The sequence below is a fragment of the Cebus imitator genome, unplaced genomic scaffold (genome assembly GCF_001604975.1).
Source record: "Cebus imitator isolate Cc_AM_T3 unplaced genomic scaffold, Cebus_imitator-1.0 Scaffold96, whole genome shotgun sequence".
Classification (NCBI taxonomy): Eukaryota; Metazoa; Chordata; class Mammalia; order Primates; family Cebidae; genus Cebus; species Cebus imitator.
In genome coordinates this window covers 1251690-1270559 of record NW_016107411.1, presented here as the reverse complement: position 1 = coordinate 1270559, position 18870 = coordinate 1251690, and the positions used below count along the sequence as shown (strand labels likewise).

Below are 18870 nucleotides of genomic sequence, written 5' to 3'. Positions count from 1 at the left end.
TCCCATAAGATCAAAGTTTCCCCAGGTTGAAAGGGCTCTTAAAGAAAAGATTATGTTAACTTTCTCGAAGTTTTCAAATTTCAGTGTACATGGGGATTTCCTTGAGACCCTGTTATGCAAATTCCAGGTCCCTGGTAACAAGATTTGTGATGTAAGTCAAGGATGGGGTCCAGGAGTCTGTATTTTTTCCAAGAACTCACCCTCTCCCCAAGAGATTTCTTTGAGGGATGTACCTGGTCAATTCTGAAATCAACTTCTAAAACCTTTTCTTGACATAGAGTAGAAATCTATACCCCTTAAAGTACCACCCTCTAGTTCTAACAGTCACATAGAAAAAAATGGGTTTCTCTTCCTTGTGATAGACCTTTAAGTATGGGAGATGACTGGCATCATTTCCAGAGTTTTATTTTATTCAGCCTACTTCAGTCACTTCAACTCTTCTTCAATACACAACACACACACACAAACTCATACAAGGTTACTGAGAATAAAACGTATGCCAGCAGATACAGATTAGGGTGATATGACTCAGGAACAATGTATGTGAAACAGGTTAAAGATTTTAGCTGATGGTACACTCGATATGCGTCAAAAGTATTGATCATGACAAGAAGAGTAGGAGAAGGAGCAGGAGAGGAGGAAAGAGAGAAAAAGGAAGAACAAGAAAAAAAAATCTCTGCTATGGTTTTGATGGTATCAAATGGGATGCTGATTATGCAGCCTTCCCCTAATGTACTCTGCTGTCATGTATACTTCTTTGATCAAATATCTTCCACCTCCTGGAACACCAGCTCCACTGCTCCCCTAAAGCAACGAGTTATTTTCAAAACCATTCATCTCTCAAGATTCAGCTCAAACATCAAGTCCTCAACTGCCTCAGGATAATTTACATTTCTCTCCTTTGAACTCCCACTGCTCCTTACGTATCTCATGATATTCAATTGTTTACACATGGCCTATCCCTTCTAATGTGCTGCCTGCATGATTTCCTTAGATATTATTATTCTTATTGTAAGGAGTCTATCTGTCCTAGAATATAAGCTTCACAAGAACAGGACTTCTGTTTTATTTAATGCTATTATCTCTGGTACCGGGAAGAGTGTCTGGCACAGGGTAAGCACTCCTGGGGAAATGTAATTAAAAACAAAATGTCCTCCTAACTCAGAAAAGCACTCTACAAAGGTAAAAGGAAAACTATTTTATTATTAAATAAGCATTAAACCAGAAAGTGATGCACATTACAGGCAATCTGCTAAAGAAATTGCAAAGACCAGAAAGAATTCTCACTCTTCCAGCTAAGTGGATACAACCCATTGCATTAGTTAGGCTTTGCAATTTGGAGTCAGACAATAGCTGAAGTTAGACCTCTCTCCTCTTAAGAAACTGGAAGCTAGAGCTTTAGCTTCTTTGATGATTACATTTAGAAGAGATGATACCATCTCAAGGTCCTTGAGGAAACACTCCAGATTGCGAGGCAGCCCAGCAGCTTATTTAGCCACAAAAAACATTTGCATAGAAAAGGACAGAGAAAACATTCTGAAAGAGAAAAAAGGAGCAGAGAAATTTCTTCCCTTATTTTCGACAGGAAGACTTAAGCTTCTTATTTTACACCTTTTTTTGCTATTTCTGCACGAAACCACGACATGTTTAAAAAGTAAAAACTAGAATCAGATGGTTTTCCCTGTAATTAGCTATAAACACCTAAGGACAAGAACTATGTCTTATTCTCCTACACAAAACCAATATAGTGTGCGCTCAACAAATGTTTGTGGAAAGAAGAAAGAAGGAAGGAAGGAAGGAAGGAAGGAGGGAGGGAGGGAGGGAGGGAGGGAAAGAAAGAAAGAAAGAAAAAAAGAAAGAAAGAAAGAAGAAGGAAGGAAGGAAGGAAGGAAAGAAAGAAAAGAAAAGAAAGAGGAAGAAGGAAAGAAAGAAAGAAAGAGAGAGAAAGAAAGAAAGAAAGAAAGAAAGAAAGAAAGAAAGAAAGAAAGAAAGAAAGAAAGAAAGGAAGGAAGGAAGGAAGGAAGAAAGGAAGGAAGGAAAGAAAGAGAGAGAGAGAGAGAAAGAAAGGCGATTTTGACAACTGTAAAACAACCTCCATGTTAAGCAGTAAGCATTAAGGAAGAGAATTAAATACCAGACAGATAAGCTGGACCTGTCATAGAGTCTCTACATGTACATTTAGTTATGCATTGGGTAATAGTTGAACTAGACATCTAGGGTCTTTTCCAAACTGGATTCTACAATTCCCAAGTCACAGACTTGGCTGGTCTCCAGTTGGCCTGTTTTCGTAACCACCCAGTGGGTTCTTCTTGCTCACTGCCCAGATAGAGCTGATTTATGAAGGCATGGGAATTTTCTCAATAGAGAAAGAATTTTACACACACAGAGCCAGCTAAACAGGAGATAGGAATTTATTATTACTCAAATCAGTCTCCTCAAAAATTCAAAGGCTAGGGATTTTCAAGGATAAAGAGATGGGGACATGGGTAAGCAATGGGTGTTTGCTGCTGACTGGTTAGGGGTGCAATCATAGGGGTGTAGGAAATGGTCCTCATGTACTGAGTCATTTCTGGGTGGTGCCACAGGAACAGCTAATGGGCCCAGGTGGAGCCATCAATGTCAGACATGCAAAAAACTTGAAAGACATCTCAAAAGCCAATCTTAGGTTCTAATAGTGATGTTGTCTGCAGGAGTAATTGGGAAGTTGCATATCTTGTGACCTCCGGAATAATGGCTGGCAATCGTTTATGTCTACAGCTTAGCAGAATTCAGGCCCCTATCCTCCTCCTAGCCTGGTGGTCTCTCATTAGCTTTACAAAGATGGTCACGTTTGCGGGGAGGGTATTGTCATTTAACCTCTGAACTAAATGTCTCCCAAAGCTAGGTTGGCCCAAGCCCAGGAATAATCAAGGGCAGTTTGAAGGCCAAAGGCAAGATAGGGGTTGGTTAAATCATATCTCTTTCACTGCCATAATTTTCTCACTTTTATGATTTTTGCAAGGGAGGTTTCACTTTTCTCCCCTCCTCCACCTCCAAAGTTCTCGCCTCTTAAGTGGGGAGAATTCATTCGCACGTTTTTCAGAGCTCTGCACTGTAATTCATTCAGAGCCGGAAGTTTAGGCTCATTTACAGCGGATGCATGCTCTCACGTAATCTCTACACCCATCTTGGGCTTCAATTTTCTCTTAACAATGTTCATTCTACCCTATTCAGTCCAGAGATCACTCTCCTTGACAGAGAAGACAGGACTACATGGGAGGAAAGGAGTTCTGTTTTCTTCACATCATCCATCAAAATCACACCTTCAGCCTCAAGCTGCCAGCCTCTTCCTTCCTTATTCTTGCTCCAAATTTAAGAGCCCTCCATTCTCATTACCTTTTCTTTTCTCTAAGCCTCAGCTCACTCGGCTTTTGGTCCTGATCTGCTACTGGTCCTTACCTTTCTTTCACATAATCTTTGGCAGCGTGCCTCTCTTTCCACGTTTTGGCACGTCTTCTTGATATCCAAGTTTCTCAGTGGAAGTGTGCAGCCACGATAGCTCTGAATGTCTTTTCCTTTTGTCTGCAGCATGAACAACATGTGTGATTGCAAAGATAGAATTATAATTTTGAAAGCTTACCAAGTCTTTTGAGTTTCCTCTTGAGAAAGAGAATTTAAACAATCTTTTGAATTCATTAAAATCTGCCTTCTCCAATTGCTGAGTACCTGTGTTAGCATTCCAAGCCTTCTCTCTGCTTGGCTAGCACAAACCTTAAAGTGACGCACTTCCTCAAAAGATTCCTTTATACCACAGAAGTGAAGTGCAGGAGACAAAAAGACCCAATTTTTTTTTTTCTGACAATGGTATCTGTAAAACATTTCAAGAAACCAATTAAAGAAGATAGTAGTAAACTGAAATAAAAGGGAAAGTTGCTAAAGATATTGTGGTGGCAGATAATTGATAATTCCTGACAATCAATTATGCAGGGATAATTATGAGAAGGAAGGAAGACTGTTGAGCCCTGCAAGTATACATGGCCAGGTGATCTAGAAAATGGTGTTAAGGTAGGAAGAAAGAAGGACCAACATTTTTAGTAACAAACAGAGGAGTTGAGAAAGCATCTTTTCATTTAATATTAATCTAACACTTCCTTTGCTACCGTCCTACCTTGCATTCCCATTTACCTTTTAAGAGCATTTATCCCATCAGTTTGTCTACAACCTATCCTATGAGGTAATGTGGAGATACGAGATGTGTCCAAGGTTTCAACATTAGTGAATTGCAGAGCTACATTTTCGTATCTCCCAGCAATCCAGTGGTTTCCCTTTCTTTTCCAAAATGCTACAGCTCACAGCATTGCTAACTATCTGCAGGGATTAAAGGACAGGCATTGCCAACTCCCTTTTTGCCTGTAAAGAGGCAAAGCCAGCCCTTTGGTTTGCATCAGCAGCTGCTGTTGGCAGGGCTTGGGGTTATTCATAACTGATTAGCTTAATCTGATATCCTTATCCCAAGAATCTTTCTATCCTTGATTATCACACCTGGGGTTGGCCAATGAGCTGGGACAAATTCCAAAACACTGAGAGAAGCTCTCTTCCAGGGTGTTTCTCCTCTCCTACATCTTATCTTCCTCCTCTGAGCAGCAACCACACTAGTCCCCTTCTCTCTGTCTCTCGTGTGTGTGTGTGTGTGTGTGTGTGTGTGTGTGTGTGTGTGTGTGTTCCAAGGTGAGCAGGCATATGCAAACCTACTCCCAAAAGCCAAGGAAGGTAAGGAGCAGAAGAAAGAAGCTGGCAAATCCAGATTCTCAGAATGAAATAATTTATAGGGATTTATGGACAGAAGCCATATCTCAAGCGGCTGCAAATGGTGGATCCCTGCTCTATACTGTTACCCCACAGACCCAGGGCTTACAAATCATAGTGAATTTGCCTGAGGGGAAGATGTATGTGTTTAGGATAACATCAAAGTTGTTTTGATCTAAGGGCAGGATTTATTGGTAATTACACAGTCTTAACAGTAGATAAAGTAGAAATTTTAGAGGCATTTTCAGAACTGGAGTTAATCAGAAGTCAACATAGCAGATTAGCATACAAGATGGAGTTACTCTAGCCTCCACATTCCCCCTCCTCAATGCTCCCCAAACACATGCTCACCCGATGACTGCACCACCTCGACTTGCTTTAAATGTCCCTGCACTCAATCCTTCACCAACCACCATCATACTTATTTCTTTCCATCTCTAAAAATTTTCCTCTTCCATCAAATCCATCATTTACGAAATACTCATTGAATTACTGCTATGTGCTAGGCACTGTTCAGGGAACGGGGAATACAGCATTGAACAAAACAATGTCCCCAAGCTCATGGAATTTAAATCTATAGTCTCTGAAACTCTTTATTTATCACACCAAATCTCCCTTCTTCTGAAATACCACACATTTTGTCTTTATGACCACATTACCATCAATGTATTTAGACAGGCCAAAAATGTGAAACTCATCTCCAATTCGTCAGTCTCTATCTATATCTAGTCCTTTACAAAGTCCTGTTTGTAATATCCTGAGAATTCCACCTGCGCATTCTCTCATCCTTATCCATACTCTCACGGCTCTAGCTCAGGACTCTCATCACAGGTCACCTTGAACTGGTGTCATCACCTCCAGCCTCCTAACAGGTGGCTCTGCTTCTGGGCTTTCTTCCCTCAAATCTATCTTTCTTGGGTTCACTCATGATTAATTTACAACAATAAGCTAAATCCAATCAGGTTCATGCCCTGCTTATAACCTTTTAAAGTTCAAGCTACTTGATCTGGCACCATAAGCTGTCCATCTTATGCTTCTTGCCTCATTGCTTTGCAGAGTTTCTCATTTTTCCTATATTCTGTGTGTGTGTGTCTGTGTGTGTGTAACTAATATCAGAGCTCTTTAGTGGTTGGTTTGAACAATGCTATTGTTTCCATGCCTAGCACAGTGCCTGGCCTATATTAGTTCCTTACTAGAGTTTGAATTGAACTGGGTTTTTGCTATTTTGAATTTGTGTTTTTGATCTTCAGCTTTCATATGTCTGTGTCTTGCTTCTTCAATTGTATAGTGTGTTCCTTGGGGGCAGGGGTAATTAGGGTTATTTACAAATGCTCTTGTTCTCTTCCTGCTTTGTCATTGCAGAGAATTGTAGCATTTTCTTTCCCACACCTTTAAAATTAGGAATAGCCGTATGATTTGTTCTGGCCAATGACATGTGAACAGAAGTAGCATGTGTCATTTCGTGGAGAAAGCATTTAATTGCCTAGCACAGAATATTGCCACTATCTCCTCCTCTTGCTGTAGAGAAAGCATAAGAACAGACACTTTCTCAGTTCTTGACTGACTACGGTGAGCAGAGGTTTCTGCTGACCTGTACATGAAATGCAGCATGTGCAAGAAACAAACATTACTAATCCAAGGAGAGGTGGGGTGTGCTTACTGTGCTCACCGTAACCTAGCCTATCCCAACTGCTCCATTGCCTGAGGACAGGAACTGTATCAATTAACTTTGTGTCTCCATTGTGCCACATTTAAAACAGACTGTAGACGTCTATTTAAATGTTGATTTCTGATTTTTTTTGATTCATGATGTCCAGTTTCAAATATCCCCTGTCCATTAGTTTCTGTTCTCTCCCTACTAAAGCACAATTTCTACTCATTTTGCTCAACTATGGTTTCTAAAACATAGACATTTCTAATCAGTTAATAATCTGGTGCTGATCACTGGTGTAACATTTTGTAGAGAATGAAATGTCACCCCCTGAAGACTGACCGGATGATTCATTCTGCTCAGCTGTAGTCAGTGTCCTCCAGGGAGGGTGAGAAGGAATGCTCGGAGCACATGTCCTGCAGCTGAGCAGCAAAGCAAAGGGTTGTAATAAATCAGCTTCCTAGGGGAGGTGCATGGTGCAGTACAGGTCTCACTATAGCCTCCATCCCAGCAGATGGCACAACAACATGGCAATAAATGTCATAAAAATGCTTCTCCCATTTGCCTTTATATACCTTAAAAAAAAAAAAAAAAAAACCTTCACTTTGAGTATGTAATTCTGCGAGCAGAAAAAATAAAATAATCCTCAGTGATCCTTTTTAAACTCTATTGTTAAATAAGGGAATATTTTTAAAGGGAGGGAGGGATTCCATAACAGAGCCCCTTCCTTAAAAGAAATGGCTAACATATATTTATTCTCTCTGCAATCCTCATGGTAACTGGAAGAGCATATTCTTTCTCCACATGTACATTTTATTATACCACACTCCGATGTTATTTCATGCACATGAGCATGGAGCTAGTTTCTAGATGTGCTGGTCCACTGCGTTATTAATAAAAACAAAGAGCCCACAACCTTGTATTTTCTTCCCCCTACCAATAGTTCTAACACAGTTCATTCTACATTCTCTGGCAGCCACACTTCCAAACATGTCCTCTCATAACAAGTCCAGCTAATTACAACCTATCTGCTTAATATCCAGAAATTTAAAATTAAGCTTGTAGGCACTGTTTTTATGATTACATGTTTTTAAAAATTAGAAATTTTTAGCCAGAGTTATAATAAAACTTTGAATTTTAACTTGCAATTTATAAATGTCAAGTGTTTTACTTTGAAAGGTCAACATTTACCATAACTACAATGCAAATTTGCTAAAGATACTTTCTGAAAGACAACCAAATCTCCAAATTAAATATGTAGGCTTCTTATCTTAATTTTTTAAAAATCTAAAGAAAGAAAATCAGTGTTTCTTTTGAAAATATTTAGGGTCCACAGGAAATGTCTCTAGTGTGAAAACATACAAAAAAAAACATACAAAAAATATGAGTTCTGAGACCTATCCTGTGAATGGAATAAGATTTCCTGACCTGTATTGTCTATAACTGTTAGCAGCAGTGAATGCGTATGGGTCTGCTGCAACCTCAATTCTTGCATCCTCAGAAGAAATTCAACCAAGGGGCATAAAGCAGAGAGACTGAAACAAGTTTTAGAGCAGAAGTGAGAGTTTATTTAAATGTTTTAGAGCAGGAATGAAAGGAAGTAAAGTATACTTAGAAGAAGGCCAAGTGGGCAACTTAAGAGATTGAGTGCATGGTTTGGCCTTTGACTTGGGGTTTTATATGTTGGCAGTCTTCTGGGGTCTGCATTACTTCTCTCGATGATTCCCTTGGGGTGGGCTGTCTGCATGCACAGTGGCCGGCTAGCACTTGGGAGGGGCAAAAGCCCAGTGTGTTTACTGGAGTTGTACTTATACTTAATCGAGGCGTTCTTCCCTTACCAGTCTAATGTTCCTGGAAGGTCATATCTCAGTTAAATTCTGCCATTTTGCCTCTTAATGCACATGCTTGAGCTCTCTCGCCCCAGTCCTGAGATCTTATCGGAAGCTGCTGATCACCAGTTTCAGGTGTTTCTATCTATTGGGAGACTGCCTTTCCCTGGCACTGGCTGCAATCAATTATTATTTTAGAGAGTCAGTTTAACAATTGACTGACTGGCCAGGCACAGTGGCTCACGCCTGTAATCCCAGCACCTTGGGAGGCTGAGGCAGGTGGATCATCTGTGGTCAGGAGTTTGAGACAAACTTGGCCAACATGGCAAAATCTGTCTCTACTAAAAATAAAAAAAAAGCTGGGTGTGGTGGCGGATGCCTGTAATCCCAGCTACTTGGGAGGCTGAGGCAGGAGAATCTCCTGAACCTGGGCAGCAGAGATTGCAGTGAGCCAAGGTCATGCCACTGCACTCCAGCCTGGGAAAAAACAGAGTGAGACTCTGTCTCAAAAAACAAACAAATGAATAAAAAAATCAACTAGCTGACCATCACCTGATGGTCACCTGACATTCTTGGTGGTGGGCCCTCTCCTGGCCTGCTCATGTCTACCTATCTACTCTAATATAACTAAGCCCAGTAGTAGGGGAAATTCTTTGTTTTGTTAAAATAGGTCACTGGGTAGAGGTTGTGGCTTTGCACATTTTAAGATCTATCAACATAATACCAAGAAGAAACCACAAAGGAAAAAGTCGTAAATCCAAATACAAAGGTGTTTAAAGCTTTAATATTTTATTACAAATCTGTATGGCCTAAAGTTTCTATAACAAACCCCTGGGTTTGGAACCATTTGTTTCTTGTTTTTATTTTCTAAAAAAGAGAGGGACGTTAAAATTCAGCATAGAAATGGTGGAACTTTGGGATTTCCTGTCCAGAGTTACCTATGAATCAGGTTTTATTCCAACTGATTTAATGTGGCAGATTAAATGTGAGAAGTAACGTGGTAGGCTCCCTTAGGCACCAACTCCTGCTTAGCTCCTGGTTACCTCTGCCTACATAGATAATTGATCAAGCAAGATGTTTACATCCCCACACATATTACAGATAGTTTTGGTCATGAAATCACAATTTTCCATACCTGCACAATCTTTAAAAAATGAAACTACGCATCTGCACAAAATCTTTGTTTGGGAGTGCAAGGTAGGCCAGGCAGTGGAAGAAAAATTGACACCAACTTTCCTGAGAGCTTCAAAGCAAGAAAGTGTCCCTGTTCCTGCAGCAACTCCTGGTTGCATGCTGGAAAATGCAGCAAGTGAAGGACACCAAGCATAGACACAAAAATCAGAACATGACCGTAAGGTAGCCAGGCTGGCAGGTGTAGGGCCAACATGGCTGCATGCCAACACAGTAAAATGCTTACTACAGCCACACATTTACAATCAGTTTGGTGATGTTTCCAATCAGACTGGGAGATTTAGTTTCCCCATATGAGGCAATGACAAGGATTTCAAATGGACCCAACATCTTATATTTGTCAACAGCACTAACAGAGCTTCAGCTGGCAGACGAGAGGGAAACCAAGAATACCTGCATTATTTACTCCAGAGAAACTGCCTGAGCACCATCTGTTCTATCACCCCGCCCCCCACCCACCAATGTGGCCCTTTCCTAGCGCACCCTTGCCTAGTTCGGTGAACCCCTTAGTTATGTATCTTGGCCCAAGAATCTCAAATCCCCATGTCTTCCTCAATAAAGAGATTTGGAAAGTTAATTTCAACAATGATTGGTAACACAGAAGATCTCTTAATGCCGCAAAGTATTATTAGTTGTCCAGCTGCAAAGATGATTTGTTGTGTTTACCTTTATTCTAGGGTTGAATGCAATGCTTTCACTGTACAATGTAGTGGCTGGGGGATGGTGAGGCAGAGGGGACAGAGGGATTGAGCTAGATTACACAGCATAGAAAATCAATACTCTTACACTTTAGGGTCTGTAAACTGGTTCGAGGTCACAGAAGTGAGTAAGAAAGCCACCTGAATTAGCAATAAGAAATAGCTTACACACAGCAAAGACAAGACTAGTTTCTGAAACACCTAAAAACCACATGTGATGTCTATATTTGTGTCTAGTTGATTTGCACTCAAACATTGGCCTTTCTGGAGATAAAATGTCCCCTTCTGAAAATCAGGGTACACTATTAGTAAGTCAAGACCAAAACAAGAGCCGATAGTAATGACAGTACTATATTTGATTGATATGACCTGGAAAGGGGATATTAAAATGAGACACTTCAAGAGAGAAAATCCAATAATTTTCATTAAAAATAAAAATGACCCATTTATACAGAAGTAGTTCAAAATTTATTTATAATTTGTTTAAAAGAATATAAGACATCAAATTTTTTCTTTTGTGCATATTTATACCACAGATAAGAAAGTATGGATTAAAATCTAAAAAGACCCCCCAAAGCTTTCCAAAACCTGATCTGAGGATTCAATAAGACTTTGTCACTTAGAGAGACAAGCCTGTAGCACCCACAACTCTATGAACCTGAGAGCGTCAAGTGACCCCCTTATTTTTTACCTTACCAACATTACTCTAATTATACTTCCAATTAAAAAAATAATGTAGCATTTCACTGGCAGTAGAAATTAAATGAGTTCAGTAATCAGCTCCTGCAAACATGCATAAATGAGGACAGGGAGAAACCAGTCATTCCTGACTGATCAGTCAAGTGGGTAGACAGTTGGAAACAAGGCAAAAACAGTGAGGCTGAACAAAATCACATTAAGAAGCATTTCATGAGGCTTTTCAAGGTCAGCTGACGAAAGCCAGATGAGAGTCCATATTTTCTCATATATCCTGCAAGAAAAAGAAACAAAAAAAATTACCGCAAGCAGCAAAGTAAAATTCAAAGCCTTTGTAGTCAAAAATGAAATTCCTGCAAAGAACACTTTTACTGCATCAAACTACAATGACCATTTTTTAAATTAACAACTTAAATGACCATTGAAACTATTTTGTTTTCAAGTCACATTGCATTTGATTCACAAAATACTCTTGGTCAGTAATGTAATGGCTTGTCAAGTGATGTCTTTTTGACTGTGTTCTTAGAGATAGACTAACATGGGTCACAAATAATACAGTTCGAAAATGTTGTCACCCACCTCCATAGCTACAGCAAGGACAGTATGAACACATGAGGAACAGAGCAATTTAAATGGAAAGTCTCAAGTAGGGTTGCGCTGTATTATGCAGTAGAAAGGTGACTTCTAAGAGGATCTTGAGGTAGAGAGATAGATTCATGAGTCCCCACTCCCACCATGTGCAAAGGGTCAAGAAACCTCTATCAAGCCTTTTGCAGTGCTAGGCCATTATACATCTGGAATGCACACTACTGCTGTTTCTTCTAACACTCGGGGAAATTTAAATCTCAGGTTGCCTCACTGGTCATAGGAAATGCTTAACTGTCCTTGAAGATGTAGGATTTAGAATTTCCACAGCATCCCAAAGAGCTTCACCTACGAGGAAATATCATTTAAAGTGATTTTTTAAGTGCCTCACCTTAGGTGCCTCAAAAAAACTAATAGAGGACCCTGGAAAAATCAAAATGTATTTTTTAACATACAAAAGCAATTATAAATTGTTGAAGAATAAATGTGTATGTTAAGCAATATGAGAAGACTGGTTTAAATTAGCAATGATTAAAAAGTAAAAATCAATCAACCTCACATATATACTTATTGGGGGCCTCCTGCTTAAGTGTCTAGACGACATTTCAAGAAACCACTGATTCTTCGCATGGCTTGTTTTTATCATATTTTCTGCCTTTCTCCTTTTTTTTTTTTGTCTGTGGCTTTTTACTTGCTCCAATATTTCCTCCAAGCCTCTGTGAACTGAGGCATTGCTTTCCTCTTTCATTCCTTGGAGAAGCTCAGTCTTCATCTGTCAGTCTTTAAATAGTGACATGTCCTTGATTTAATATAATAATAATTCTAATATATTAATATAATTTAGTTGCTAATTCTATATATTAACTTGTCCACTTGTTATTTGCAATACATGTCCTAAATAAAATTTATGTCCTAAATAAAACTTCCACAGTGCTGGCCCACGCTACATCTGGAATACACACTATTGCTGTTTCTTCTAACACTTTGGGAAATTTAAATTTTAGGTTGCCTCATTGGTCTTAGGAAATGCTTAACTGCCCTTGAAGACACAGGATTTAGAGTTTCCACAGCATCTCAAAGAGCCTCACCTACTCCATCAGAGGAAATACCATTTAAAAGTTTAATTTATGGCCTCTCTTCTTACTTTTGTATGATATTCTTTGATGAACAGACATTTTAAAATTTAATGTAGATTTAGTTACCTTTTTTTTTTTTTTTTTTTNTTTTTTTTTTTTTTGGTTTATACCTTGGGTCTTACAAAATCCTTTCTCAGCTCTATTTTATAAACAGCCTCTTTTTCTAAAATTTAAAAAGTCTTCCTTTCTGTTTATAGGCTTTAATCCACTTAGAATTTTATTTTTAGAATTGTATTGGGACCTAATTTCATGTAAGTTCTCAATCGTCCCAACAGCATTTGTTGAAGAGTCTGTTTTCCCCCAGTGATGTGCTCTGCCCCTTCTGTCATACAAAAAAAGTAAAAAATTCAGAAATGTTGGGTGTGCTGGTGCCAGTTGCATACCTCATTAAGTACATAATTAAGTCTCCATATATACTTCTTTATCTTTAGGAGTGAACTGGTTACTCTTGGTTCTTTGCTTTGATTACAATTTATGTGAATCTATAGTTTATTTGAGAGCTCATTCCTATCCATTAACAAAGTATAACTCTGTATTTATTTCACAGCATTTTTTTTTTTTGAGATGGAGTCTTGCTCTGTCACCCAGACTGGAGCGCAGTGATGCTATCTTGGCTCACTGCAACCCTCTGCCTCCCAGGTTCAAGCGATTCTCCTGCCTCAGCCTCCCAAGTAGCTGGGATTACAGGCACTCACAACCATGCCCAGCTGATTTTTGTTTTTTTTTAGTAGAGACAGGGTTTCACCATGTTGGCCAGGCTGGTCTCAAACTCCTGACCTCAGGTGATCCTGCCGCCTCAGCCTCCCAAAGTGCTGGGAGTACAGGCGTGAGCCATTGCATGCAGCCTTCACAGTATCTTTCTACAAGATTTTAGAATTTTTTGAAAAGAGTTATGCATATCTTTGGTTGGATCTTATTAGATTTTTCATTTATTCCTAATGTGTAAAAATGTAGTTTTTACATATTGATCTTATATCTACCAACATTGTCAAGCCTTTTTTTTTCTTCTTCTAATAATTTGAATGTAAATTCTTTTGGATTTTCTATGTAAATAATTGTAACATCTGTGATTTACAAAGGCTTTTTTTTTCTCTTTTCAATCCTTATATCTTATTTAAAGGAAATGTTTTTGATATATTTTTATTATTATAGAGTTTTGATCCCTTTATGAGGCAAAGAAATTTCCCTTCTATTCCTAGTTTGCTGGAAGTTTTGTTTGTTTGTTTGTTTGTTTGTTTGTTTTACCACAAATGAGTATTGAAATTTAGCAAATGCTTTTTCTGTACTCACTGAGATGACCATATGAAGCTTCTGTTACAATTTATGAAGTGAATTATCTCAATAGGTTTATTTGTTTTGTTTGTTATAAGCCAAGCTTGCATTTCTGGGATAAATCCTATCTCATCAGGACATGTAGTGCTTTTTCATATTTATTCTGTCAAAATCTTGTAATTGTTTTGAATCTACATTTATGAATGAGAATGAGTCTATTTTCTTTTTCTATACAATCTTTGTCCCATTTTAATTCAAAATCATGTTTACCTGCTTAATCATTTTGGATAATACTTCCTTCTTAATTAATCAGAAAAACTTTCTAAACATTTGCAATAATCTGTTCCTTGAAAGTTTAGTAGAGTTTTGCTCTCATATATATAGGCCTGGTCTTTAATGGGAAGACAGTAAGACACTGATGTTGATAGTGTTTGTATCACTTTGCGTGTCCACCAATAATGTGTCACATACCTGTTTCCCCCCAGTCTTGCCAACAGAGCATATTGTCAATCTTTTGGCATTTTAGTTTAATTCCTTTTCAAGTTTTCTTGGTTGTTTTTCATTGTCTCCTTTTTGCACATTACTGTATTTCAAATCCACTTTTTATTTCATCAGATATTTTATACACCATGATTTTAAATTTGGTATCTAATCATTTTAGCATATGAAATCATCTGGCTCTAAGTCTCTCTGTGTGTTTGTGATGTTGACTCACAACCACTTGTTTCCTTGTGTGTGCAGTAAGTTCCGGTTGTTGTTTCATGCCTGGGATACATCAGTGAACACAACGATCCAGGGGCCCCGCCCTTGTAGAATGTGGAACATACATCACCACATGGAAAGGCAAAGAGCAAACGGTCAACAAAACATACAATGTTTTAGAAGTATGTTAGAAGTTGAAGAGTGCTATAGAAAAAGGGAAGGGAGCCTAGAAAGGAGACTGCAGAAGCCGGGGTGAGGGCACAGGCAGCAGCTTCAACTAGGATGCCCAAAGTAACCTCACTGAGACCGTGGAATTCAAGAAAATAAATGAAGGAGGACAGACCATATGGATATTTTGGAGAATAATGCAGAGAGAGCAGCCAGTGCTCTCAGCAAGAAAGCTGGTGTGGATAGAGAAAAATGAAGATGGAGACAAGCAGGAGAGCCAGAGGGCTAAGAAGGGGTCTGGATCATGCAGCATCTGGTAGGCTGCTGGAAGGACTTCAGCTTTTACTCCAAGTGATTTGGGGAGTGATGAAAGCCATTGGAGGGGTATGCAGTGTCAGAGTCTGACTTCTGTCACTCTCATGTTGAGAATAGACTACAGTTAAGTAAGTGTGGAAGTAAGGAAACCATCTAGGAGATGACTGCAAGAATCTGGATGAGCACTGAGAGAGGCTGGAAGCAGGATAATGGTGGTGAGGATGGTGAGAAGCTGATGGACTGGATATATTGGGAAGGAAGAGTCCAGAGGATTTGCTGATGGCCAGCTGTGTGGGTGTGAGAGAAGGAGTGCACCATTATGGAAACAGGAAAATGTGCAGTTAGAGCACTGGGGTAAAGGGGATCAAAGGTTAGTTTTAGACATGTTAAGGCTGAAACGTCTATTATATATCCAAGTAGAGATGTTGGGTAGGCAACTGAGTATGCAAGTCTGGAGTTTGGTGAAAGGAGTCTGGGCTGGAAATAGAAATTTGGGAGTCATGAACATATAGATGGTATCTAATTTCATAAGAATGAATGAGGTCATCAAGGCATAAATGAACATCAATTCAGGAAGTGGTCCAAGGTAGATCTCTGAGGCAATCCACTGTTGAGATGACAGGCAGATGCAAGGAATTCAGCAAAGAGGGAGGAAAAGGGGTTATCACTGAGATATGAGAAAACCCAGGACAGTACAGTGTCCCAGAAGCTAAGTTAAGAAACAGTTTCAAAGAAGAGGGGGTGATTCACCATGACAAAGAATGCCAATCAGTCAGAAGATGAAGATTGAGAAATAATCACTGGATTTTGCAATGTGGACATTTTTAAGTGACCATGAAGATAACATTATTTTTGATGAGTAGATTCTAAAACCTGATTAGAGTGGGTTTAAGAAAAAAAAAAAAAAAAAGAAATTAGAGATTGGCACCTTTTGATGTTTTACTCTAAAAGAGAAGAGAGAAACAGGGCAGTAGCAAGAGGGAAATATGCTACCAACAGAATTTATATTGATTTATATTTTATGCTGATGGAAGCGTTCTAGTTGAGATGGAACATTCAGCAATTCAGTAGAGAGGAGAGACTATTATTAGAACAAAGTCCCCCAGGAGGTGGGGAAGATGAATCATAAAGCAAAGCAAGCACAGAAGTACAGATTTCTGGAGGTCAATAAAGGTGAAGGTGGGAGCCTGAGGAAGTTCCCAGGTTTCTCTTGCTACTTCCTTTTAAGTAAGGAAAGGATTGATAACCCTTTGGACTTGGATATGCCCATCCTACTAAAAATTTCACTCAATCATCCTCACTATTAGGAGAAAACAACACTCCTCTATTTGATCTTTGAGGAGTCTAAGCAGAGATTTGTGGCTCAATAAGGACTGCCAATAGTCATGGGTGAGCCAGACTGCCACATCCTCATGTCCTCAGCAGAAGCCTATGCAGTTTTCATTTATGCTCTATAATCATCTTCCCCTCAGTCCCAGATAGGTACTTTCTAAGTTTTAAGAGCAGTTCCACAGAGAAGAAATGACAACTGGACAGTGAGTTTCCAAGTCCTGACCAAAATCTGAATTCCAATTGTGTTTCACAACTAAGTTATGCAAACTTGGATAATGTCTTCAACTCACAATGGCTCATTTTCCACATGACTCCTACTCACATATTGCTATGAATAAGACAGCATGTATATATTGTATCACACAATACAAAGATCCTGTGTTTCAATTATTTTCTCTGTTCTATACTGTCCCTATTCTGAATGCCAGAGTGTAACAAATGTGCATATATTTTGGATAAATAGACACATCCAGGAAGTGTTCTCTGCAAATTTGCTTATGTTCAATTATCTTAAATACATATACATTTTAAAAATCCATTCATCAATTTAAATGACTAGATGTCTTTCAAAGATACATGCTATAAGATTTCTAACAGATTGACATCTCAAACATGATCTTTCATCTGTCAGCTATTTATTAAAGAGAGGTCTTCTCTAGACTTTCTAGGTCAGCAAGCACTTGATTATTTTGTTGAATTTTTACCAGTGTACAGATTTCTATCTGATCTGTGTGTATACAAAGGGAGAGGGAGGGAAAGAGACAGGAGGAGAGAGAGAGAGAGAGAAGAGAGGGAGGGATGGGGGGGAGGGAGAAAGAGAGAAAGAGAGAGAGAGAAAGTACTTATGTACTTGGGCTTCAATTAAACTGTAACACCTATGTCTTTAGTTTTGATCCTTACACATTGCAAACCTCACAATTATACATGTTTCAAAGCTTTGGTGCTCATTCAATAATATATTGTGCACACAAAATATATTAAACACATATTACAATACAGTTGCAAGGCTTTCATCGCAGAAATATGTAAGGACATTTCATTTTTTAAAAGTGCCTTTTGCTATAGGGTTTTTAAAAAATCATTTTGTAGTGAAAAATTAACTACTGGTTTCTTTGATATGTTAGTTTGACTGAAAGAATACATAACTAGAGAATGCTTATTATTTTTGTAACCATATTTCATTTAAAATCTTTCTGGGAAAAAAAATGTTCATTTGTTTTTTTGTAGGTCTGGGCAAGGGATGATAAAAAGCCTTAGCATCCAGGCAATCATGCTGAGAACAAAGGGCAGGTGTCATTTTTTATTGCGATTGGCCAGAGCTGAAATCAGGACTTTCTCCCTCTCACAGAAGCTATTGTAGAATTTACAGTAATCCCCCTGGCTGACTGCCCATCACACTGCCGAACAGCACAACAACAACAAAAAAATAATATCTGGGGAGAAGGCCACCACATATATTAAAAATTCTCATGTTTTTATTCTTCAACATTGAAAGATGATTTTTTTAAGAGAAAAGAAAAACTCACCCAGCTGTTACTGCTATTCATATTCCAACAGCCTCCAGATTGCTCGAGGCCACCTGGTTGACTTTTGCCTTGGAGTCGGTCCAGAAAAGCATTATTTACCCTTTAAAACAATGAAAAATGTGTGTGAGTAGAAAACTTGCTGCAGGGCTGAGATATTTCTGAGAACCTAATGTGCTGTATGAACTGACCATGGGGATAGCTTTCTGGCTTCAGCTTAGAAGAAATCTACAGAAACTTCTCTTTCCACTAACTACATGACATGCTGTTAACCGCTCTTTACTGGATCTGTTGCCAATCTTGGCTCAAGCCAAAGGGGCTACAAATTCTTAACCTGAGAGTTTCAGGCACTCATCTCCTACCAGTACAGCAAGACCCTAGTTCAAGAAAGCAACTACAGTCCTCAGAATCATGCCAGGTATGAATCTCAGAGGATGCAGCAAGACAGAAGCCTCAACATGAACCAAAACATGAAGAAGAACCAAAGATAACTCTGTGGTATTATTGCTGCAAGACAGATGTCCTTCCCATATTCCTTGCACTCCACTGTCAGTCTTGCTAAAGTAAACCCCATACGAGAAAAGCAGAAGTGGAAGGTAGTAGGGTGATAGTTATATTATTCTATTTCTGGAGCTGGCTACCTGGTTGTTCACTTTATAATTAATCATTCTAAATATCTGTTTCATAAACCTTTCTGTGTGTTTCATATTACAACTTTTAAATTTAAAATAATGAATCACAGATAACATCGTGCTGAGTTACCTACATGAGGCTGAGTAGAGTCGGGGACTTGGAAGCTAAAGAAATGGCACTGCAATAGATACCCTATTAAGGCAATATTCCTATTTAGGAAGTGCATAAATAGGACTATAAGCTTCTTGGAAGCAAAAACACAATGTCTTGTGTATAGCAGCAAATATACATTTATGGAAGGAAGAAAGGCAGGAACCAGTCACACGAACCTCTTGTTCAGTCATGAAGATTAGC

General features: G+C 38.9%; 1 protein-coding gene across 2 annotated transcripts in view; it reads right to left on the bottom strand.

Moving 5' to 3' along the window:
- Nucleotides 1-9097: 9097 nt before the first annotated feature.
- EPSTI1 (epithelial stromal interaction 1) overlaps nucleotides 9098-18870 on the bottom strand; it is a 102672-nt gene continuing 92899 nt past the window's right edge. The window contains exons 10-11 of one of the 2 annotated variants that reach the window (XM_017536118.2): nucleotides 17887-17986; nucleotides 9098-11124 (exon numbers count right to left, since the gene is read on the bottom strand). In XM_017536118.2, the coding sequence (XP_017391607.1) occupies nucleotides 11116-11124; nucleotides 17887-17986 (109 nt within the window). In that variant the 3' untranslated portion in view covers nucleotides 9098-11115. The remainder of the gene's footprint in view (nucleotides 11125-17886; nucleotides 17987-18870) is intronic. The other variant, XM_037741181.1, reaches the window with a different exon arrangement.